The sequence below is a fragment of the Pantherophis guttatus genome, chromosome 14 (assembly GCF_059756535.1).
Source record: "Pantherophis guttatus breed Tessera chromosome 14, ASM5975653v1, whole genome shotgun sequence".
Taxonomy (NCBI): domain Eukaryota; kingdom Metazoa; phylum Chordata; class Lepidosauria; order Squamata; family Colubridae; genus Pantherophis; species Pantherophis guttatus.
This window is the reverse complement of record NC_142076.1, coordinates 19,370,890-19,394,322: the sequence shown is the minus strand read 5'-3', so window position 1 is coordinate 19,394,322 and position 23,433 is coordinate 19,370,890. Positions and strand designations below refer to the sequence as shown.

At 44.3% G+C, this 23,433-nt stretch overlaps 1 protein-coding gene across 1 annotated transcript; it reads right to left on the bottom strand.

Annotated features, from left to right (window-relative positions):
- Positions 1–229: 229 nt before the first annotated feature.
- On the bottom strand, positions 230–22,413 carry LOC117676798 (cytochrome P450 3A9-like). Its single transcript, XM_060684073.2, has 13 exons — positions 22,168–22,413; positions 15,262–15,355; positions 15,075–15,127; positions 12,150–12,249; positions 11,379–11,492; positions 9,345–9,433; positions 7,525–7,673; positions 5,546–5,673; positions 4,779–4,887; positions 3,451–3,611; positions 2,737–2,963; positions 1,622–1,784; positions 230–994 (listed from the first exon to the last, which is right to left on the bottom strand). The coding sequence occupies exons 1-13, from the start codon at positions 22,236–22,238 to the stop codon at positions 920–922; spliced, it is 1,533 nt and encodes a 510-aa protein (XP_060540056.2). The 5' UTR covers positions 22,239–22,413; the 3' UTR covers positions 230–919.
- Positions 22,414–23,433: the final 1,020 nt, after the last annotated feature.

The following is a 23,433-nucleotide window of genomic DNA, read 5'->3' as shown; positions in this document are numbered from 1 at the left end:
TTGGACTAGATGACCTATAAGGTCCCTTTTCCAACTCTGTTAATCTGTAAATCCAAAAGAGTTCTGGATTCTGCATTATTGGCTCTTCTACTTTATTACCCACTTCTGAGAATACAAATTCTTCCAAGGGTACTAGCAAAAGTTTTCCCTTGGGGCAACACCTTTCTTTTGCCCGCTGTAAAAACGTAGCTTTCTACGAAAGCAACTCAAGAAGATGACGACAGTGAAAGAAAGTGGAAAAACATCTTTATTTATCTCGTACGTCTATATTTTACATGCTTGCTTGTTTTTCAAAATAGGTATTTTCAATACCTTTTTGAAAGGTATTGGAGGAGGCGAGGAGGGATGGCTAATTATACAAAAGTACAACAAAATGCAAAGCAAGCCATTTAATAATTAGTTAAAACACCATTAAAATTCATCCGTGGTACAGACTCCTTCTAATGAAAGCCCCCTGTTTCCAGATTCTCCGAGGCTGGATGAGATCATCCTTACATATTATTAATGGATATCAGTAGATGTCAGAGAGAAAAAAATTCAATTGATTTTTCTTGGTGAAAAGTTCCAAATTTCTGATGGTGATAAGGACAATCCAGCTCAGGTGCATATGCAGTCTGGATTTTACTAACTAGATTCATCACCGGCTTAATTTATAGGTCACAAATGTTCAAAATATCAAGTTATACATCATCATCAGTAAGGACAACAAATATTAACATCTCCTCCACCTATGTTATGATTTCAACCTTATAAGAGCTACTTAAAGCAAACGGGTCCATCTCTCCAAAGCTATTTAGTGACTATTTCAATGGTTTTTCTTCCAAGGTTCTACAGATGACGATGTCCAAAATTGTTGCATCCACTGCAGGGATGTTGCAAGCATCATCGCTAAGTTTTATTCCTCATTGTCTCGGCCGCCTTATCGTGGGACTAACTTCAGAACGATTGGTTTCTCCGGGACTAAGAATGCTTGGTTGCTCATGACCAGAGGAATCTGCGGGAGAGAGAAAGAACGGAGAAAGAAATTAGCAAACGGGACAACCCAACCCAAATGTTTTTGTTGCATGCAGAAATAAAAATGTGTTTTTCTCTGTAGCAGGTCATTGATTTCATAAATGCAACACACTATAGTTTTTTTATGCATAGCATAAAGGTTAAAAAAAATGATATATCCAGTGTTATTTTCATTTTAGATGTCAAAAGGGTTTTGTGGCTCCCGGTGTTTTCTTTTCGGTGGGAAATGGGTCCGAATGGCTCTTTGAGTGTTTAAGGTTTGGTAGTACAGTGGTCTAAAGCACCCTGTTATTAAGACCAGCTGCCTGCAATTACTGCAGGTTCGAATCTCGCCAGGCTCAAGGTTGACTCAGCCTTCCATCCTTTCTAAGGTGGGTAAATTGAGGACCCAGTTGTGGGGGCAATAAGCTGATTTTGTATAAATATACAAAAGGATGAAGGCTATTGCTTAGCGCATTGTAAGCCGCCCTGAGTCTCCGGAGAAGGGCGGCATATAAATCAAATTAAAAATAAATTTTTAAAAAAGGTTGCCGACCCCTGGACTAGAAGATCTCCAAGGCCCCTTCCAACTCCGTTAACAGATCAAGTCCAAATCTATCTTTCTCACCGGTGTTTCTTTGCAGACTTTAAAGGAGAAGTGTTGCATAATGACGGCAATAGCAACTTTCATGGTGACCAACGCAAATCTCATTCCGAGGCAATTCCGGGGTCCAGCTCCGAAGGGAAGGTATGTGTAGGGATCGATGTTCTCTTTGTTTTCTTTGCTGAACCTGGGTGAACAGAGGAAGGAAAGAATGTCAGGAGCTGTAAGAAGGAGCTAGGACAAGGGACCTCAAACTTTTTAAACAGGAGGCCAATTCACAGTCCCTCAGACTGTTGGGAGGGGGCGGAGCAGCTGGGTGGGCGTGGCTAGGTGGGCGTGGCCAATTTAGCAGTCCAGAATTCACAGTAACTTAATAAAAAGGTTTATTTATTTATTTATTTATTATTTAAATTTGTATGCCACCCTTCTCCCGAAGGACTCAGGGCGGTGAACAGCCAAAATTAAAATACATACAATATAAAATTTAAAATAATTTAAAAAACAGAATTAAATCGAATTGGCTTCCCCCAAAATTAAAACCCATTACCCTTTAAAATAACCCATTAAAATTTTAAGCCAGCCCAGCTTGCTGAAATAGGAAGGTCTTCAAAGCTCGACGGAAGGTCCGGAGGTCCGGGATCAGTCGTATTCCTGGGGGTAGCTTGTTCCAGAGGGTGGGAGCCCCCACAGAGGAGGCTCTCCCTCTGGGGGTCGTCAGTCGACATTGCTTGACCGATGGCACCCTGAGGAGACCCTCTCTGTGGGAGCGAATTGGCCGGTGGGAGGTTATCGGTGGCAGAAGGTGGTCTCGTAAATAACTGGGCCCTAAGCCATGGAGCGCTTTAAAGGTGAGAACCAATACCTTGAAGCGCACCCGGAAGACCACTGGAAGCCAGTGCAGCTTGCGCAGGCAAGGTGTCACATGGGAGCGCCATGTCGCCCCCATAATTACCCGCGCGGCCGCATTCTGGGCCAGCTGGAGCTTCCGAGTGCTCCTCAAGGGGAGCCCCATGTAGAGAGCGTTGCAGTAGTCCAGGCGAGAGGTGACAAGGAGTCGGGACAAGGGACAAAGAATCTGCTTCGTGGTTTGGGGAGGTCTAGGTCAGAACAACAAATGCAAACATCTGGTTTGCTTGTACCTCTCAGGTCTGAACTCTTCTGGTTCCGGCCAGTATTCCGGGACCTGATGCAGAATGAGGGGTGGGATCATAATCACGGTGCCTTTGGGAATCGTCATCCCGTTGATTTCAACATCCGTCTTGCAGACTCTTTCAATACGCCCTCCGAGAGGATAAATCCTTTGGGTTTCGTTCAGCACCATGTCAAGGTACTCCAGTTGCATGATGGCGTCATAGGTAACAGGTGCCTTTGTGGGATAATTAAAATAATTAATTTTCTTTCGTATCCGGTCCACCTTTCTTCTCCCAGATTGAGGCAAAGATGCCCATTTCCATGTTGACTCAATGTTGGTCAAAATATGGTAACAGAGTTTCCTAACACTGAAATCAACTCTGCATTAACAGAAACTCCGGACTCTGTTGGATAACGGGGGAGGGCGTTTTTGCCCTTCCTGGGCTCCGGAGGCTTTCCTCGAGCCTCCAGGAGGGTGAAAACAGCCTCCCCAGGCTCTGGAGGCCCATCCCAAACTTCCGGTAGGCCCATTTTTCACCCTCCCTGAGCCTCCGCACGCACCCTGCACTTATCTGCATCCAAAACAGGCCATGTGGGGACTCCTGGGAGGGGAGGGATGGGCAGGGTGGGGTGGGGCCACCCAGGAGTGGGGGTTCGCCAAATTGCACAGAATCTTAGTTAGAGGTTCTTCCGAACCCCCAGCAGCCCACCCTTGTCATTACCTTATTGGGTAGAACAGTATCTATTTCCTCTTGCAGCTTCTGCTGAACATCTGGGTGAGTGGCTAAATTGTAGGCCATGTAACCAAGGGAATTACTGGTGGGTTCATATCCAGCAAAAACGAAGATAAACGCCTGGGCTAGAATTTCTTTATCGCTCAGGCCTGCAAAATAGAAATAAAATTTTTAAAAAAATAGGGTGATACAGTACAGAAAATTTACTGCGGGCAATCATTATGACTTCGTACCAAAGATAATAATGGACCTTGCCTCGTATTGTTTTATGTACTTCGAAACACAGCTAAAAGGTGTCAAACTTCCTAAGGTATCATAGAACAACGTTGATCGATGCTGACTTTGCTTGAAAGAAAGAAAAAAAAATCACATATGCTGTCTTTTTTTTTGGTTGTTGTTCTTTGAACCATCTGTTTCTTGGAAAAGAACTTCTCGCTTGAGTTCAAGATAGACTTTGGAGGGCCCATTGATTGAGACTTGCAAGAACTACTGAGGTGGGGGTGGGGGGGAAGTCTTATCTTGCCAGGTCTCCGTAAGTCCAAGGTTCTTTAAAATATGATGCTAAGTTATGGAAATTAGCGTGTGATCTACCTCAGCGATGGGGTTATCATGGAGAAAATCTGTCTATGGGGCTGCTAAAAGATGATAATGACTTGATGACACATAATCAGTCAAGTAGGTGGACTCTGTGGACGTTGGCCACAGAATTGAGATGGTGGGTGTTAAGCAAATCCCTTCCAGGGAACCCCATTGCACATATAACAGATTTGGAAGGGACCTTGGAGGTCTTCTAGTCCAACCCCAAGTGGCTGTTCAGTCTCTTAAAATTTCTTGGCTGTTTACGACCATTAATTACAAATCGGTTAGCTAGGACTTCTCAATCCATCAATAGAAATGCACCACAAAATTTAGAAAATGTGTAATGGTAAACGGGAAACGTAGGGACACGGTGGCTCAGTGGCTAAGACGCTGTGCTTATCGATCGAAAGGTTGGCAGTTCAGCGGTTCAAATCCCTAGTGCCGCGTAACGGGGTGAGCTCCCGTGACTTGTCCCAGCTTCTGCCAACCTAACACTTCAAAAGCACATTAAAAAATGCAAGTAGAAAAATAGGGACCACCTTTGGTGGGAAGGTAACAGCGTTCCGTGCACCTTTGGCGGTGAGTCATGCCGGCCACATGACCACGGAGACGTCTTCGGACAGCGCTGGCTCTTCGGCTTAGAAACGGAGATGAGCACCGCCCCCTAGAGTCGGGAACGACTAGCACATATGTGCAAGGGGAACCTTTACCTTAAACGGGAAACGGGGCAGTATTACCTTTATATGAGTGATTCAGTCCATTGCTTGTAGAGTTTTTGCCATTGTTTACAGAGTCCTTCTTGTTGTTTTGGGAGTCAATCATCATCTGGAGGAAATCCACCCGGCTCTGTGAATCAAATGAATGGATCCATGAAAACCGACAAATCAAGCATGCAACTTGGGTGTCACTAAGCATTAAGGGAACAAAGATAGGGACAAAAATATGGGTAGCCAGTGGTATATTAACCATTAAGCAGACTAAGCACATGCTTAGGGCACCAGGCACCACAAAGTTGAGAAAGAAAGAAAAAAACAATGAAGATTTGTAAAAAGAAATGGGTATGGCTTATTTTGTGGGTGTGGTTTGATGGTCATGTGACAATTCTTTAGGATTTAGCAGAGGTACTGGTCTACCAGGCATTTAACTGCTTGCCGAGCTGTACTGGTCTACCCATTTGTTTTTGGAGGCACTGGTCTACCCATTTATTTTTGGAGGCACTGGTCTACCCATTTATTTTTCAAGCACACTGGTCTACCACTACACTGCCTTTTAACACTGATCAGCTGTAGGGCGGCCCTTTGAGGCCCCACGGCAAGAGTTTAAACAGTTTTTTTCCTTTTAGCCGATCAGCTGGGTCTTGGGAGGCAGCGAATAGATTGGGGGAGGGGCCAAATAAAAGGTAAGAATAACACGGGGGGGAGGGAAGGCCCAGCTCCTGAACGGTGACCGTTACCGGTTCAGCCGAACCGGGCCGAACCGGGAGGAACCCACCACTGGTGCTTACCCCTTGGCCTTCCTTCAGTCGCGATTCCTTCATTTTTGAAAAAGATTTTGTGAAGAAGTTCACAGCTTCCCACGAAAAAGCGGTTAGGTTCAAGGCATTGAAAATGGGCATGAGTGCCGGGAACGTAACTGAAAAAGAAATTCATTTGTGAAAAACACCGCCATGTCCCTGGAGGAAAACAATATTTTATTATACATGTGTTTCTTTCCTTCGAGTACCCAAGGTGAGCAATGAATAAACATTAACAAGATTTATTCAAAAGGCCACACTCTGCAAACGCCAATGGCCGTCAGGCGGGTGCATTAAGAAGCCTCTGGATTATGCAAAGATGCGTCCTTTTCGACAGAAATGCCGTGTAAGGTTGTCTTTGTATCACAGCAGGAGAAACTCAAAGCAGTGCCATTATCCCTCATTAATTGGGAGCAGGCAACTTGCCACCTTAGGTTCATACCTGCTGCTCGGTTTAATTTCATTTTCAAAAAGCTCCCTGCAAAAAGATGAATCCAAACTGATCGGAAAAGGGAAACAGAAACAGCGACAGAGGAGGAGGTGGGCGAACGGACGAAAAGAGCTCCATCCATTTTGGCTTCGGTTAGAAACATCCATCGAACAATGAAATTACATCGCACCAAAACTCTAACCTAGGGGGTCCTCAAACTACGGCCCACGGGCCGGATATGGCCCACCGAAGCCATTAATCCAGCCCACACGGGACCACAAGGCTGCCCTGCCCACATCGCTCCACCCGGCCGCCGGCCACCAGCCACCTTCTAGAAGCTGAGGCGGCCAAAAATGGGATGCGCGGAGGCCTCGGGAGGTCAAAAAACGGGCCCATTTTTGGGCAGCAGAGTGGTACTGGAGGCTGGGGAGGCCACAAACAGGACACCCAGAGGCCTTGGGAGGCCAAAAATGGGCCCACTTTTGGCTTCCTCAGCCTCCAGAGAGAAGGAGAGGGAGAGAGAAAGACACACACAGAGAAACAGAAGTCCCTCACACAGACCCCAAGGCAGCCATATCCCTTCACTAACCTGATTTCCACCCCCAGGAGCATAACAAATTGAAGTTTTCATAGGAACGAAACTGTGTACACTGTTATCTATATCTACATATGTAAATAAATCAATATTAGAATTATATGTACAAAAGATAAATTGAAATCAGGGAGGAAAAAAATGGATGTGCAAGAAGTGTTTACCGATGCGAAATTGTTGAAAAGAAGAAAATTGTAAAAGAATCTTTTTTTGAATTCAAAAAAACAAAACAAAACTGTTTTAATAAAAATTATGCTTTAAAAAAAAACAAAAACAAATTGAAGTTTAATTTGTGTGTATTGTTTAATGGACTGCTAAATTGGCCATGCCCACCCAGTCACATGACCACCGAGCCACAGCCGGTTCGGGGCTCCCCCCCCCCAACAGTCTGAGGGACCGTGAATTGGCCCCCTGTTTAAAAAGTTTGAGGACCCCCTGCAGTCTAACCCTTTGGGCTATGCATGCAATCTCAGTTTCGATCACACAATCTTCTGTGAGTAGATTGCAATCAAGAGGGAGCATCTCTAAAGAGCCTTGGTAGTACAGGGGTTTAAGGCACCCTGTTATTAAGCTGGTTATTAAGACCAGCTGCCTGCAATTACTGCTGGTTCGAATCTCGCCAAGGCTCAAGGTTGACTCAGCCTTCCATCCTTTCTAAGGTAGGTAAATTGAGGACCCAGTTTGTGGGGGCAATAAGCTGACTTTGTATAAATATACAAAAGGATGAAGGCTATTGCTTAACACACTGTAAGCCGCCCTGAGTCTCCGGAGAAGGGCGGCATATAAATCAAATTTAAAAAAAAAAAAAGAGAGAGAGAGAGAAGAAAGGTTTCCCATCTCCAATCTCAAATGCAGCAGAAGATCCTACCAACAGAATGAAACGGAGAAGCAAAATTTCTCCGGGCGAGTTAGGGAAGACTTCGCCGGATTCCAGAAAGCAGAACTTACATGCAAGAATGATCCGTGGATCGAAAGAATTGAACTTGGTGAGCTTCTTGATCTGCTTGACGAAAGGATCCTTGGGATTGTTCATGGAGTTGATGTCTATCCCGAAGGAAGTGCTGGTGACCACATCCATGCTGTAGGCCCCGAAGACGCTAAGAAGAAAAAGGAGAGCAACAGATGATCCAAGCTGCAGGGGTTTCGGTGACAAAGATTTAAGAAATGGCTATAACGGCCTGACAGAAGATACATCAAAACACGTGTAGCCAACACAAAAAAAACCACAGCTTCCTGATGGGGCCGGTTTGTTAAACATCAGTTTTGGCTCTGGAAATCCCCCACACATCTGGAGCACGTCAAGTTGAAGAACGTAGGCCTGATGTCACCAGCAGCAGCTTTCCAGGGTCCTGGATTGTAGCCTGACCCAGAATTGAACTGAGACATTCGACGTCCAAGGCTTGTTGCAGTTTGTTTAATACTTTGTAGGCTGCAGTTGGCTTGATGGCTCTCATGTCAGAGAGAGAGAGGGAGGGAGAGAGAGAGAGATTGGAAGGATGGATGGATGGATGGAAGGATGGCTGGATGGATGAGACAGATGAGAGATGATATATATAGATGAGCGATGAGATAGATAGATAGATAGATAGATAGATAGATAGATAGATAGATAGATAGATAGATGGATGGATGGATGGATGGATGGATGGATGGATGGATGGATGGATGGATGGATGGATGGATAGATAGATAGATAGATAGATAGATAGATAGATAGATAGATAGATAGATAGATAGATAGATAGAGGTAAGTAGGTAGGTAGGTAAGTAGGTAAGTAGGTAGGTATGGATGGAGATAGACAGACAGACAGACATGGATGGAGATAGATAGGTGATAGGTAGATAGATAGATTGATAGATAGATAGATAGATAGATAGATAGATAGATAGATAGATAAGTAGGTAGGTAGGTAGGTAGGTAAGTAGGTAGGTATGGATGGAGATAGACAGACGGACATGGATGGACATAGATAGATAGGTGATAGGTAGGTAGATAGATAGATAGATACATAGATAGATAGATGATAGATAGATAGATAGATAGATAGATAGATAGATAGATAGATAGATAGATAGATGAGAGAGAGAGAGATAGGTAGGTAAGTAGGTAGGTATGGATGGATGGAGAGACAGACAGACATGGATGGAGATAGATAGATAGATGATAGGTAGGTAGGTAGGTAGAAGATAGATAGATAGATAGATAGATAGATAGATAGATAGATAGATAGATAGATAGATAGATAGAGATAGATATAGATAGACAGAGATAGATAGATAGATAGATAGATAGATAGATAGATAGATAGATAGATAGATAGATAGATAGATAGATAGTAGGTAGGTAGGTATGGATGGAGATAGACAGACAGACAGACAGACAGATAGAGATACACAGATAAGAGAGAGAGAGGGATACTAAAATGTCTCTATTTTGCTGCACAATTCCTCGAGTTCTTCAAATCCCTGGATTTTAATTTGCAGTTTTCTCTAGTATAAATATACTTAGCATTTGCAAACAAACCCCATTAATATAATGCCTTTTTCCTACATTGTTTTCATCCACAGATGCATTTTTGACCAGATTTGTCCCAAGCCCGTGAAATGTATCGCGACGGTACACATTTTCAACGATAGTCACATTTTACTCCGGGTAGCAGTCGGGAAACGAGAAGCGGTATTTCAAACGCGGCATTACTAAGGCCGTCTCTCTCCCACCTCCCCATTTGTGACAGCGCTGGATAGTCTTCCTGCTCCGAAGAACTTACTCTTTCACATCTATGGGCTCGTCGTTTTCCATTTTCTTCTGAACGTTTTGAATTAAAATCTCCCCGTAGTGTTTAATGATGGGAAACATCTGAAAAACAAAACCACGGTTTTAAACATTGATAGGCAGTTCCCTTTCTTAGCGGCTGGTGCGTTCCAACAAAGCCAGTGGCTGATTCATAAATAATTACACATTCAACTGTGATGCAGATAATGGCAGTCTTTCTTAAGTTTGATTGATGGGTTCCTCAAAATTTATTTTTCTTTCTCTGTGGGGCATTTTAGGGCTGAAACGGACAGAGCGGCTAATCTGATCCAGGATCGATGTTCTTTGGAGATCTGTTAGGGCTGTTTGTAGAACTAAATTTGAGATAGATGGCCCTCAAAGTCTTTATTTACTCAATCCAAATAGACCTGGAAGGGATCTTGGAGATCTTCTAGTCCAGACCCTACTCAAGCAGGAGATCCTATCTATATCATTTCAGACAAGTGACTGTCCAGTCTCTTCTTAAAATCCTCCAGTGATGGAGCACCTACAACTTCTGGTGGCAAGCTGTTCCACTGGTTAATTGTCCTCACTCTTAGGAAGTTTCTCCTTAATTCCAGGTTGCTTCTCTCCTTGATGAGTTTCCATCCATTGTTTCTAATCTTGCCTTCGGGTGCTTTGGAGAACAAGTTGACCCCCCTCCTCTTTGGGGCAACCCTTCAAATCTTGGAAGACTGCTAACCTGTCTCCCATACTCCTTCTTTTCACTAGACTAGCCAAACCCAAATCTTGCAACCGTTCTTCATACTCCTAAGCAAGTCTAGGATTGCCCTGCAAGGTCATCAGATGGTTAGAGAAAGAAGGAAAAAGACATGTCCCCTAAATAAACAATGTAGGAATTGCTCTTCCTATGACAGATGTGGGACACACTTTCCGATACTCCCAATTGGGATAAAAGATGGGAACCAGCTCTACTCCGTCTTCCTAAAAGCAGAACATCTAAGAAAAGATCACGTCTTAGCTTCTGAAATTTCCTTTCTTCTCATTACCATTATCTTGGTAATGTAAAAGGGGACAATATTTTGAGGATCGCTGGTCACCTTATCCCCTCTCACTAGAGAGAAACTAGGAGCTCTTAAGAGGAAACCTTCTCCTGCTGTTGATTTCACAGTCAATTGTTGTACCGTTGGGTACGAAAAGAACATTTTAGAACATGCGTTCTTCAGATTTTGTACATTGGTCATGGATGGAACAGAAGAGGGATTGTTATTGTGACAACACTACATAACCTGAAAGAAGTACATAGTAGGAAGAGATGGCAAAACCTCCTTCAAGTTTTTGTTTAATAGCTGTTTCCTTCCTCCCTCCCTCCCTCCCACCCTTTCTTCCTTTTCTCTACCCCTTCCTTCTTCTTTCATATGTAGCTTCCTTCCTTCCTTCCTTCCTTCCTTCCTTCCTTCCTTCCTTCCTTCCTTCCTACCTTTTCTTCCTTCTCTCTACTCCTCCCTCCCTCCCTCCCTCCCACCTTTTCTTCCTTCTCTCTACTCCTCCCTCCCTCCCTCCCACCTTTTCTTCCTTCTCTCTACTCCTCCCTCCCTCCCTCCTTCCCTCCCTCCCTCCCTCCCTTCCTTCCTTCCTACCTTTTCTTCCTTCTCTCTACTCCTCCCTCCCTCCCTCCTTCTCTCCCTCCCTCCCTCCCTCCCTTCCTTCCTTCCTTCCTACCTTTTCTTCCTTCTCTCTACTCCTCCCTCCCTCCCTCCTTCCCTCCCTCCCTCCCTCCCTCCCTTCCTTCCTTCCTACCTTTTCTTCCTTCTCTCTACTCCTCCCTCCCTCCCTCCCTCCCACCCACCTTTTCTTCCTTCTCTCTACTCCTCCCTCCCCCCCTCCTTCTCTCCCTCCCTCCCTCCCTTCCTTCCTTCCAAAATTCAGCTCTAGCTTTGGGGCATGAAATGAAGCTTAGAGGAAACAACCTCTTTGAAGAAAGAAGTTGAGAAACGGAATAGAGAAAGTTCTCCGTTTTTTTAAGGTGTTTTTTTTTTCTTCTTGTTACCTCCTTCAGCTTCCCGCTGGTGAAGGTGGGGGAGAGCACAGTGCGAATCCTCTTCCACTGTTCGTCTTGGGACATAGAGACTGCATTTTTTAAGATGTCTGGGGCAGGGAAAGCCTAGAGGTCAGGAAGAAAACATTACACAATATTCAGATTTCAAAAACTCAGCCGTGTCTGAAGAAACTCTTGGGATGCAAAACATCACCGGATACCACGATGGTTAGGTGATAAATTCACCCCTATTGTCAGACTTCAATGCTATCTCAAAATAAATGAATTTCCAAACTGCCAATCTTTAAGGAAATCTTCTCTTTATTCGAGCACAGCAACCGGATCATGACTCGATGCGGACAAGACTGACCTTTTGCCCTTCAATCCCTCCCTTTCCGATCCCCAATTATCTGCTTCTCATTGGCTATCTTCCAAGTCACTCTCCTGACTTCTTGTCTCGTCATTTCACAGGAATGTTCCCCCCCCTCTTCATTTCCACGGAGACCGGGCTTCAAAAGGATTTAGCAGGCAAAAGTTCAGGGCTTATCTCCCTTTTCTATGACAGCACTGAGGTGCTGACACCTATTTTGGGGAGGTGAAGGCATCTACCACCTGCTCCCAACTGTGGCCCAACTTAAAACTGATCTAAGCAAAAATCTCAACCCAGACTCTTCTCTACGATAGAGAAAAAAAAACAAACCCCAAACTTCCTCTTCTTATCTTCTGATTTAACATATAGCCATATACTTTGCTATCTGATGGTTCAAGAAGCAAGAGACTTACTCGCCGGTTGGTAAAAGTAGTGTAGCATTCTTTCACTAGGACAGTCTTGATAATTGCAGGATCCAATACAGCAATAATAGGCTGACGGCCATCATAAATTCTGCATTCAGAAGGAAGAAGCACAAAGAGATGCTATAAGCATATATATATATATATATATATATATATATATATATATATATATATATATATATATATATATATATATATATATATATATATATATATATATATATATATATATATATATATATATTCATTCTCTGAGCTTACAGTGTAGCCTTTTCTACTTGGCCCCTGCACTGGTTGTTGACTAGATCTTCCATCATCCCCATCCATCATTTCTGAGGAGGATAGGATGTGTAGACTGGTATTGCTGAAGCATCCTGAGTTGGGGCAGACTTATTGTCATGGTAGTCTTTATGGAGAATCTAAAATGGAATGACCGATGGTTATATGTTCAAGAAAACTCGAGCAATCAGAAAAGTTCCTAGTTGCTGCTGGGTTCTCAGCTACACTTTTCTAGATGATGGAGTTGATGGAAATAATTTTTCTTCCCTAAAGACAGCCACTTGTACCAATACTCCATTCAGTTGCCCAACTCTCAGTAGACTTAACCTAACTGAGATCCCACAGAGGAATCAAGTCAACCTCAGGTCATGTTGAAAAGCTAAATTGGGTCATCAAGTTGTGTGGTTGCAACCTAGACAGAGAAGATGACAACATTCTGGCCAAAGGCAAAAAGGCAAACCACTTACTTCCTGTTGTCAAGACACCATGGATGAATATGTCCATGACCTAATCAGGAAAACATTTGACTCAAAGGACATTTTTACATTTACTAGTGGGTTACACAACCTCCAATGCAAGCAAGATGATTGAGGGACTGGAGGCTAAAACATAGGAAGAACGGTTGCAGGAACTGGGTATGTCTAGTTTAATGAAGAGAAGGACTAGGGGAGACATGATAGCAGTCTTCCAATATCTCAGGGGCTGCCCCAAAGAAGAGGGAGTCAAGCTATTCTCCAAAGCACCTGAAGGCAGGACAATAAGCAATGGGTGGAAATTAATCAAGGAGAGAAGCAACCTAGAACTAAGGAGAAATTTCCTGATAGGGAGGACAATTAACCAATGGAATGACTTGCCACCAGAAGTTGTGGATGCTCCAACACTGGAAGTTTTTAAGAAGAGATTGGATAACCATTTATCTGAAATGGTGTAGGGTTTCCTGCCTAAGCAAGGGGTTGGACTAGAAGACCTCAGGGGCTGCCCCAAAGAAGAGGGAGTCAAGCTCTTCTCCAAAGCCCCTGAAGGCAGGATAAGAAGCAGTGAATGGAAACTAAATCAAGGAGAGAATCAACCTAGAACTAAGGAGAAATTTCCTGACAGTGAGAACAATCAATCGGTGGAACAACTGGCCTCCAGAAGTTGTGAATGCTCCATCACTGGAGGTTTTCAAGAAGAGATTGGAAAACAATTTTGTCTGAAATGGGTCTCCTGCTGGAGCAGGGGGTTGGACTAGAAGACCTCCAAGGTCCCTTCTAGACCCTTCAAGAACAGAACTCTTGCTGTTTTGTTCTTTCTCACGAATGAAAATAGAGACGTGCCCACCGGAAATTCCTGCCAGAGATTATTTCGCGAGCCCTCCTGCCCTCCCTCTTAACTTTTCACGCCAGAGAAAGCTGTTTACAGTCTGTGCTTAGATCTGCTTACTTTCTAGAAAGAAGAGGTTTCTCTGCGCCTTTCACAGCCAAGCGGATAATCTCCCAGAAAAATCATATTTGAAAAGGGCAACTATTTGCTTTGTTGTCGCACCAGCAACAAAGCATCTTCCTGGCCGAGAGCTTATCGACAAAAAACCATTGTGTAGCTATTGTACAACTGGTCCAGCTTCCCTCCCTCCCCCCCCCCCCCCAATAGATCTGTGAGGGGATGGATGGCTTTAAAAGACGTCAGAAATGAGCCGTGGAAAATACCCACCAGAGCTCCAAAGAGAAGAGAGGAACATCTGGATTTCTGGTTAATTCTATAATTTGGGACAGCCGTGGTAGCTATGAAAAGAGAGAGCCAAAGACCCTTGGAAGGCTAGAACTTCGCAGGCATTTCTATAACCTTGTAAAAATATATGCATAATAAAGAAATGCTATAACTACACTCAGGACTATAAACTGCAACCTGTTTAAATAAATATTTTATCAAGCCAGTGAGAAGCAGAGTCATCGAACCTACTGATGAATATTCAGGATTGGTTGGTTTTTATTTTTATTGATTTGTTTCTTCCTTTCCTTTCCTTTCCTTTCCTTTCCTTTCCTTTCCTTTCCTTCTCTCCCTCCCTCCCTCCTTCCTTCCTTCTTTTCTGTCCTTCTGTCTTCTTTCCTTCATTCCCTCCTTTCCTCCTTTCTTCTTTCTTTCTTTCTCTTTCTTTCTTTCTGTTTTTCAGTCTTCCTTCCTTCCTTCTTCTCTTCCCTTCCCTTCCTACTTCTCTCCCTTTTTTCCTTCCTTCTCTCTCCTCCTTCTTTCTCTCTCCTCCTTCCTTCCTTCCTTCCTTTCCTTTCCTTCTCTCCCTCCCTCCCTCCTTCCTTCCTTTTTTTCTGTCCTTCTGTCTTCCTTCCTTCCTTCTTTCCCTCCTTTCTTCTTTCTTTCTTTCTCTTTTTTCTTTCTGTTTTTCAGTCTTCCTTCCTTCCTTCCTTCCTTCTTCTCTTCCCTTCCCTTCCTACTTCTCTCCCTTTTTTCCTTCCTTCTCTCTCCTCCTTCTTTCTCTCTCCTCCTTCCTTCCTTCCTTTCCTTCTCTCTCTCCCTCCCTCCTTCTTTCTTCTTTTTCTTTCTTTCTTTCTTTCTTTCTTGAATCCTTTCTCTTTGAATCCACCCGTAGTCTCTGTAGATCTGAGCTGAGAACTAGAAACTTGTAATCAATAGAGTGCTCACCTCCAGATCTTCCCGTATTTCTTATAGCATTCACTGTCGAATTTTATAAATCCCTGGGAGGAAAAAAAAAAAAGTTTAAAGGCTTAGAAACAATGGATTTTGAGAGTTGAAGTCCACCAGTCGTAAAAGGACCACCCTTCCCCACCCCTGATCTAAAGGTTGAGTTGGCCCCTCTATCAATACTCACTTTGCGGTAATTCAAGAGTGTCCCAAAGAACGGCAATAAGGTTGGACCAGAAATCCCCACTTTGCTGAGAATTCGAAATGGCCAAACTCCGTATCTGGAAAGAGAAAGAAATGTGACCCAAGAGATGTTTGCTGAACTGTGTATTATTCAGTAAATCTTACTGAAGTTTTTAAAACAATCACTCTGAGGTTCTTGGTGCTCTCTGAGCTGGGTTGTTTTTTGCAGACATTTCATTACCACACAAGGTAACATCATCAGTGCTAGACGGAAGAGGGGGGAGAGGAGGAGGAGGAGGGGGACTGTGGGGTCCTTGGTGCTCTCTGTGCTTGGTGGTTCTCTTGCAAATGTTTCATTACCACACAAGGTAACATCATCAGTGCTAGAAGGGAGAGGAGGAGGAGGAGGAGGAGGAGGAGGAGGAGGAGGAGGAGGAGGAGGAGGAGGAGGAGGAGGAGGAGGAGGAGGAGGAGGAGGAGGAGGACTGTTGGGGTCCTTGGTGCTCTCTGGACTTGATGGTTCTCTTGCAGACCTTTCACGACCCAACTAGGTAACATCATCAATGCTAGAAGGGAATGGGGTTTGCAGAGGAAGAGGAGGAGGAGGAGGAGGAGGAGGAAAGGGAAAAGGAGGAGAACGGAGGAAAAGGTTAGGAAGAGAAGGGGAGGAAGAGAAGGAGGAGAGGAGGAAGAAAAGGAGAGGAGGAGAAGGGGAGGAGGAGGAGGAGGGGGAGGGGGAGGAGGAGGAGGAGGAGGAGGAGGAGGAGGACTGTTGGGGTCCTTGGTGCTCTCTGAACTTGATGGTTCTCTTGCAGACCTTTCATGACCCAACTAGGGAACATCATCAGTGCTAGAAGGGAGAGGGGTGTGCTCTCATTTTACGTTCTAGTGGCTTGCCCTGTCAACCCCATTCCCTTCTAGCACTGATGATGTTCCCTAGTTGGGTCACGAAACATCTGCAAAGAAAACCACCAAGCACAGAGATCACCAAGGACCCCACCCTTTAACCCCGAACTTCAAATATTCTCTTCTTAAAAAAAAGAAATCACTTACTCACTAACTACAAGGACTGAATTCATAAAACCTGCCGAGCCCGAACTGTGGAACCGTACAATATTTGATAGAATTTGATAGATTCACTGGCGATAAAGGGTCAATGCAATATCTCAGGACAAAGCTGTGGGACCTGTTCTTTCTAACCATAATAGAGGAAGCAAAGTCAGATGTCCAACTGCAAATTTCTCTCTCTCTCTCTCTCCCTCACTCTTTCTCCCTCTCCCTTACTCTCCCTCCCCCCTCTCTCCCCCCTCTCTCTCCCTTACTCTCTCTCTCCCTCCTTCTCCCTTACTCTCTCCCCCTCTCTCTCCACCTCCCTCCCTGTCTCCCTTTCTCTCTCCCTCCCTCCTTCTCTCTCCCTTTCTCCCTCTCCCTCCCTCCCTCTCCCTCTTTCTCTCCCTCTCTCTCAGACTCCAGTCCCCTATGAGGCCCTCATGCAAATTTCTCTCTCTCTCTCTCCCCACCTCTCTCCTTCTCCCTTACTCTCTCTCTCCCTCTCTCTCTCTCTCTCTCTCAGACTCCAGTCACCTATGAGGCCCTCATGCAAATTTCTCTCTCTCTCTCTCTCTCTCTCCCCTCTCTCCCTCACTCACTCTCCCTCTCCCTTACTCTCCCTCCCCCTCTCTCTCCCCCCTCTCTCTCCCTTACTCTCTCTCTCCCTCCCTCTCCCTTACTCTCTCCCCCTCTCTCTCCCTCTCTGTCTCCTCTCTCTCTCCCTCTCTCTTTCTCCCTCTCTCTCTCCCTCTCTCTCCCCCTCTTTCTCCCTCTTCCTTACTCTCTCTCTCTCCCCCTCTCCCTCTCTCCCTCTCCCTCTCCCATCCTCCTCCCCCCTCTCTCTTCCCCATCTCGATGGATCCTCATGGGTTTTGTTTTTTTTCCAAGCATGGTGTCAGCCAGGATATAATTGCCGAAGGGAGAACGCAATCATGCCTGATAAAGATGATTAGAAGACTCAACCTCATCATGACCAACAAGCCTCTCGAATAATAAAATGACCGCTTAGTTAAGTGATTTGGAGAGATTGGTGTTAATCAACGGAGAAGCCGTTTTCATTCTCATCCTCCTGCAGGTAAGTGGAAACCTGCTCAGTTGAATTCCTCCTTTTATTCCAGAGTTCAAAGGGAAGGACACCGTGCACCTTTCTTCAATTTCACCTGGATAACCTCTTCATGACGTGGTGTAAAACACACGGGGGACATTGAACATACAATGGTACCTTGGTACTCAACTGCTTTGAAATTCGTCGAATTCGGAATTCGACAATTCTTGACGTGGAAATTTGGTCCCGATACTCATCATTTGTTTAGTACTCAAAGCACAAGCTAGAATTATCGGTGTCGGCTGCCTTGTGGCTCACGACATTATTCCTTATGGGGGGAAAAAATGTTTGGTACTCATCATTTTTGACACTCATCACGCCTCCCAGAACCAATTAACGATGAATACCAAGATACCACTGTATCAGAAACTGTGTTTTATTGATTTGGATCGCATCAGCAGAGATCTATCTGTCTTCTTGAAATAATTACCTTCCAAAGATTTGCAGTTTTGAACATGAAATGAGAGGCAACACCTCCAACCCATTTCAGTTTTCTGTTTAACTGATAAAGGGGAATATTTGACATGAGGGGTCCTTGGTGCTCTCTGAGCTTGCTTGTTTTCTTGCAGACGCTTCTGACATCATCAGTGTTAGAAGGGAGTGGGGTATGTGAGAGGGAGGAGGGGGGGAAGGGGGGAGGGGGAGGAGGAGGAGGAGGAGGAGGAGGAGGAGGAGGAGGAGGAGGAGGAAGAAGAAGAAGAAGAAGAAGAAGAAGAAGAAGAAGAAGAAGAAGAAGAGGAGGAGGAGGAGGAGGAGGAGGAGGAGGAGGAGGAGGAGGAGGAGGAGGAGGAGGAGGAAGAAGAGGAGGAGGAGGAGGAGGAGGAGGAGGAGGAGGAGGAGGAGGAAGAGGAAGAGGAAGAGGAAGAAGAAGAAGAAGAGGAGGAGGAGGAGGAGGAGGAGGAGGAGGAAGAGGAGGAGGAGGAAGAGGAAGAGGAAGAAGAAGAAGAAGAAGAAGAAGAAGAAGAAGAAGAAGAAGAAGAAGAAGAAGAAGAAGAGGAGGAGGAGGAGGAGGAGGAAGAGGAGGAGGAGGAGGAAGAGGAAGAGGAAGAGGAAGAGGAAGAAGAAGAAGAAGAAGAAGAAGAAGAAGAAGAAGAAGAAGAAGAAGAAGAAGAAGAAGAAGAAGAAGAAGAAGAAGAAGAAGAAGAAGAAGAAGAAGAACTGTGAGGACCTTGGTGCTTTCTGAGCTTTATTGTTTTCTTGCAGACGTTTCATTACCCAATTAGGTAACATCATCAGTGCTAGAACAGAGTGGAGTATATGAGAGTGAGGAGGAGGAGGAGGAGGAGGAGGAGGAGGAGGAGGAGGAGGAGGAGGAGGAGGAGGAGGAGGAGGAGGACGACGACGACGACTGTGGGGTCCTTGGTGCTCTCTGAGCTGGGTTGTTTTCTTGCAAACGTTTCATGACCCATCTAGGTAACATCATCAGAGCTAGAACTGAGTGGGGTGTGTGAGAGGGAGGAGGAGGAGGACGAGGAGGACGAGGAGGACGAGGAGGACGAGGAGGACGAGGAGGACGAGGATGATGACGACAACTGTGGGGTCCTTGGTGCTCTCTGAGCTGGGTTGTTTTCTTGCAAACGTTTCATGACCCATCTAGGTAACATCATCAGAGCTAGAACTGAGTGGGGTGTGTGAGAGGGAGGAGGAGGAGGAGGAGGAGGAGGAGGACGAGGACGAGGAGGACGAGGATGATGACGACAACTGTGGGGTCCTTGGTGCTCTCTGAGCTGGGTTGTTTTCTTGCAAACGTTTCATGACCCATCTAGGTAACATCATCAGAGCTAGAACTGAGTGGGGTGTGTGAGAGGGAGGAAGAGGAGGAGGAGAAGGAGGAGGAGGGGGGGAGGAGAAAGACTGTGGGGTCCTTGGTGCTTCCTGAGCTTGCTTGTTTTCCTGCAGATGTTTCATGACCCAACTAGGTAACATTATCAGTGCTAGTGTTTTCTGTTTAAGAACAGGAAGGTGCAAACAAAGACAACTTCTTACATTGATGAAGATTCTCAGTTACCCAGGCAGAGTTGTTTGGAAGTTGAGTTACAGCAACTGGACCTCTGTTCTTTTCCTCTTCATTTGAAACGTTTCGCTGCTTATCCAAGCAGCTTCTTCCGTCTGAGCAAATTGATGAGGAGAACCTCATGTATGTCCTCCAGGATAGTCTCATTCAGGGATAGGCAAGAAATCAAATCCCCCTCGAAAACATATATGGGGTCCCCCCAATCTCCTTGCTCAGACTAAAGAAGCTCTTGGGAGAATCAGCGAAACGTTTCGAACTAACAGGACAAGGCAAGAAGTCCAGTTGCCATGACTCAACTTCCAGGTGTAGCTACTCATGGTTGTCAACGTAGGAGGAGAAGAGGTTGGTGTTTGTTGCAATTAAGTGCCACCCACTGAAATTTCCTGCACCTAGCCACCCTTTTTCAGCTTCTAAAAATAACTTGAGATTTATTGATATTTATCCTGGTAAATGATTCACCAGCTTCCTTTTACAAGCCTGGGCGAGATATTATGTAAGTAATTGAAATATCTTATCATCGATGTTTAGAAATATCTCATTCGGCTTTGGGATCCTGTGATCCTGTAAGTCAGGTTTTCTTTGAAAACAGTCTGGAGAACTCCGTTAACCCAATTTTTAACCTTATTCTCAAGGTGAGAAATATATATATTTTTAAAAATTTTATTTACCGTATTTTTCGGAGTATAAGACGCACTTTTTTCTCCCAAAAAAAGAGGGTGAAAATCTGGGTGCGTCTTATACTATGAATGTAGCCCCGCCCAGCTTCTCAAACAGAGGTTTCAGAGGCTGAAAAAAGCATCAGAAACGAAGCTTCAGAAAAAAAGCCTCCAAACAGAGTTTCAGAGGCTTTTTTTCTGAAGCTGTTTCAGAGGCTTTTTTCCTGAAGCTGTTTCAGAGGCTTTCAGAGGCAGAAAAAAAAGCAAAAAAAAGCAAAAAAAAAAAAGCAAGGCACAGAGCTCACAACCAAGGAACCTGTTGCTAAAATTCACCTCTGGGAACAGCTGATTGGGGGTATTCCACCCGCCAATCAGCTTTTTTCTTATTTTCCTCCCCAAAAACTAAGGTGCGTCTTATACTCAAGTGCGTCTTATACTCCAAAAAATACAATATATCATATTTAAAAAGAAATCGGACATAGTGCAACGGTCCTGGCATTGTCTTCACCATACACACTAAAATATAACATAAATATCTACTCAGCATACATTGCTAATTATATACATTTATGTTTACATATATTACATCATCTTTCAGTCTGCCCATCCTAGTTATTTCCTATTCCGACTTCCATTTCTCAAATCCCACCATTGGTAAAATCTATTCCAACTCTCATACTTTTTCTGTCTCTCCTTTATTTTTTTAGTTCTAGCGTCAATCTATCACATTCTGCACAGTCTAATATTTTCTTTATTATCTCCCTTTCTAGGAGATAATTCTCATTCTTCCATTGTTGGGCATATTCCATTCTCGCTGCCATGATGATATGTAATATTAAATACGTTGATCCTTTACCATAACCTTCTGTTATGATTCCTAATAGAAATAGTTCTGGTTTAAATGCCAATCTTTGTCCCATCACTTTTTGCCAGCCACACCTGGATCTTTTGCCAATATTCTTTTGCTTTCCTGCATGTCAGGGTGAGAAATATTGCTCACCCTGATATGAGTCAGAGAAAGTGACTTAGATAAAACCCATCCCGAGAATTAATGGTGCAGGAACAAGATTTGAACTGGGAGCTTCAAGTTCTGAAGACGCATCTCTGAATGACTACGTTCAATTAAAACATTCTGGATAGAAGGTCAGACTTGCTCCATTATCACAATCTGGACTGGGATTTCTAGCTGCCCATCAATGAATAAAAAAACCGGGTGCTGGGTGATTTTACTCTTTGTAGACTGGTCACACCCATTCACCCTGTTATGTTAAAATTTATGGGGTCCTGGTGGTTTCTTTTTTTTTTTATTGAAAAAGTTTTACAAATACATTTTCACCCCCATTTCCCCCCCCTAACCCTCCCTAACCCCCCCTAACCTTCCCTAACCCCCCTAACCCTCCCCTCCCCCCCGGGACTTCCCCAAGATATAATCCAAATCAAAGTCACATTTTATAAAACTTGAACCCCTCCACCCCCTGTGTATTATTCAAATCCTCACAAAATTCAGTTATTCTATTCTTGTATAATACATTCAGTTAAAGCCTATCTGATATTTCCTAGTTTGATATTTATTCTGCACATAATCTATCCAGTTTTTCCACTCCCATACATAAGTCTCTTGTGTCCGATCTTTTAGATATGCTGAAATCTTCGCCATCTCTGCAAAAATTAGCCATCTTCAAAGTTCATTCTTCAATAGTGGGCATAGCTTCCTTTTTCCAATACTGACCTATCAACAATCTCGCTGCTGTTATAATATACAAGGGTCCTGGTGGTCTCTGAGCTTGGTTATTTCCTTGCAGACATTCCATTACCCAGAAAGGTTAACATCATCAGTGCTAGAACTTTGCTCAGACAGCATACCCAACTCTCTTTTAGCACTGATGATGTTGCCTACATGGCTTACGAGACATCTGCAAGAAAATCACCCATCTTAAAGAGCACCAAGGACTCCACAGTTCAACCTCAAATATTCTCTTATCGATGTTGAAAATTAAGAGCTACCCTTTTCTTGTTTTTTTCAGAACCACGAGGAAAAAGAACGAAAAGGAAAGGAAAGGTGGAAAGCCAACGTAGAATACTTACAGCAGAATAAGTCCCATCAAAAGCACCACCAAGAACCATGTCTCCATGGATAAGGTAGGAAGAAGATCCATCGTGAGTTCTTGGATCTTCTGGCCGGGTGATTCTTCTATGAGCTTCAGCTAGAATTCTGTCCTTGAGCAGACAATTCTGGGACAACTTTCTTCTCCCAATTTCTTGGTTATCCTTTGTCAGCCTTGCTATGCCTGGAGAAGTGAATCTGTCCTGATGCGACTTACAGTTCTATTTATTTGCAAAAGAGGAGGAGAGCTGGTGCTCCTCCTACTGACACATGATAGGCTGTGAAGTCATATGAACTTGCTTGCTTTATTATGAAAGAGCAATTCAGACCAGCTTTGTTAAGCAAGAACATAATGTACTTCGAAAGTATTACTTTCCTTAACAAAATACACAAACACATATCAGTGTGTGTTTTGTTAAGTCATCACGGCTGGCTTCAGCTGTACCACCATCGGGAGCCTGGATCTTTGCGGTTTTGAGGACCACAACGTGGCTTTAGCAGAATGTGAAGCAAGATTGTTGATTCATGGACTAAAATATTTGTGTATCATTTCTTATATCTATAGACTCAAAGCGAGTTGCGATGAATCCATAGAGCAAACAAGCCAACCCAAGTCAAGTCCAACTTCAAAACATCTCCACTTCTTCTGATGTTAGAGGAAGGCGAGACGTTCTCAAGTTGGGGTCACCAATAGTGACCACATCAATGTTACGCGTAGCTTTGTGGGTGTTGAGCTCCCATTGCATTCTTCTGGCCTGAATTTTCAACTTCCCTGCCTATAACCCAAAGTCCTGAGCTTCCCAAGAAATTCCCAAAGGCAACATGGAAAGATAAGTTTTCACAAAGTGCTTAAAAAGAAGTTGTTCGTGTAGGAAGGCGCCCCTAGAAAGGAGAGCATTCTGCTTATGTAGCTCAGGGTTGAACTGTGGGGTCCTTGGTACTCTCTGGTTTTCTTGCAACCGTTTCATAGCCCAAGTAGGGAACATCATCAGTGCTGGAAGAAGTGGGGTTGGCAGAGTTGAGGAGGAAGAGGAGGAAGAGGAGGAAGAGGAAGAAAAGGAGGAGGAGGAGGGGAGGAGGACCGTGGAGTCCTTGGTGCTCTCTAAGTTTGGTTGTTTTCTTGTAGATGTTTCATGGCCCAAGTAGGGAACATCAACAGTGCTAGAAGAAGTAGAGCTTGCAGAGTTGAGGAGGAAGAGGAGGAAGAGGAAGAAGAGGATGACAAGAAAGAGAAGAGGAGGACTGTG

Bases quoted from the DNA above. Each gene is read 5' to 3' on its own strand.
- LOC117676798 (XM_060684073.2), bottom strand. From the start codon at position 22,238: ATGGATCTTCTTCCTACCTTATCCATGGAGACATGGTTCTTGGTGGTG. The intron at 9,434-11,378 runs GTAACAAGAAGA...TTTGTTTTTCAG, and splicing joins CCAGCGGGAAGCTGAAGGAG to ATGTTTCCCATCATTAAACA. The intron at 3,612-4,778 runs GTAATACTGCCC...TCTATTTTGCAG, and splicing joins ACTGAATCACTCATATAAAG to GCCTGAGCGATAAAGAAATT.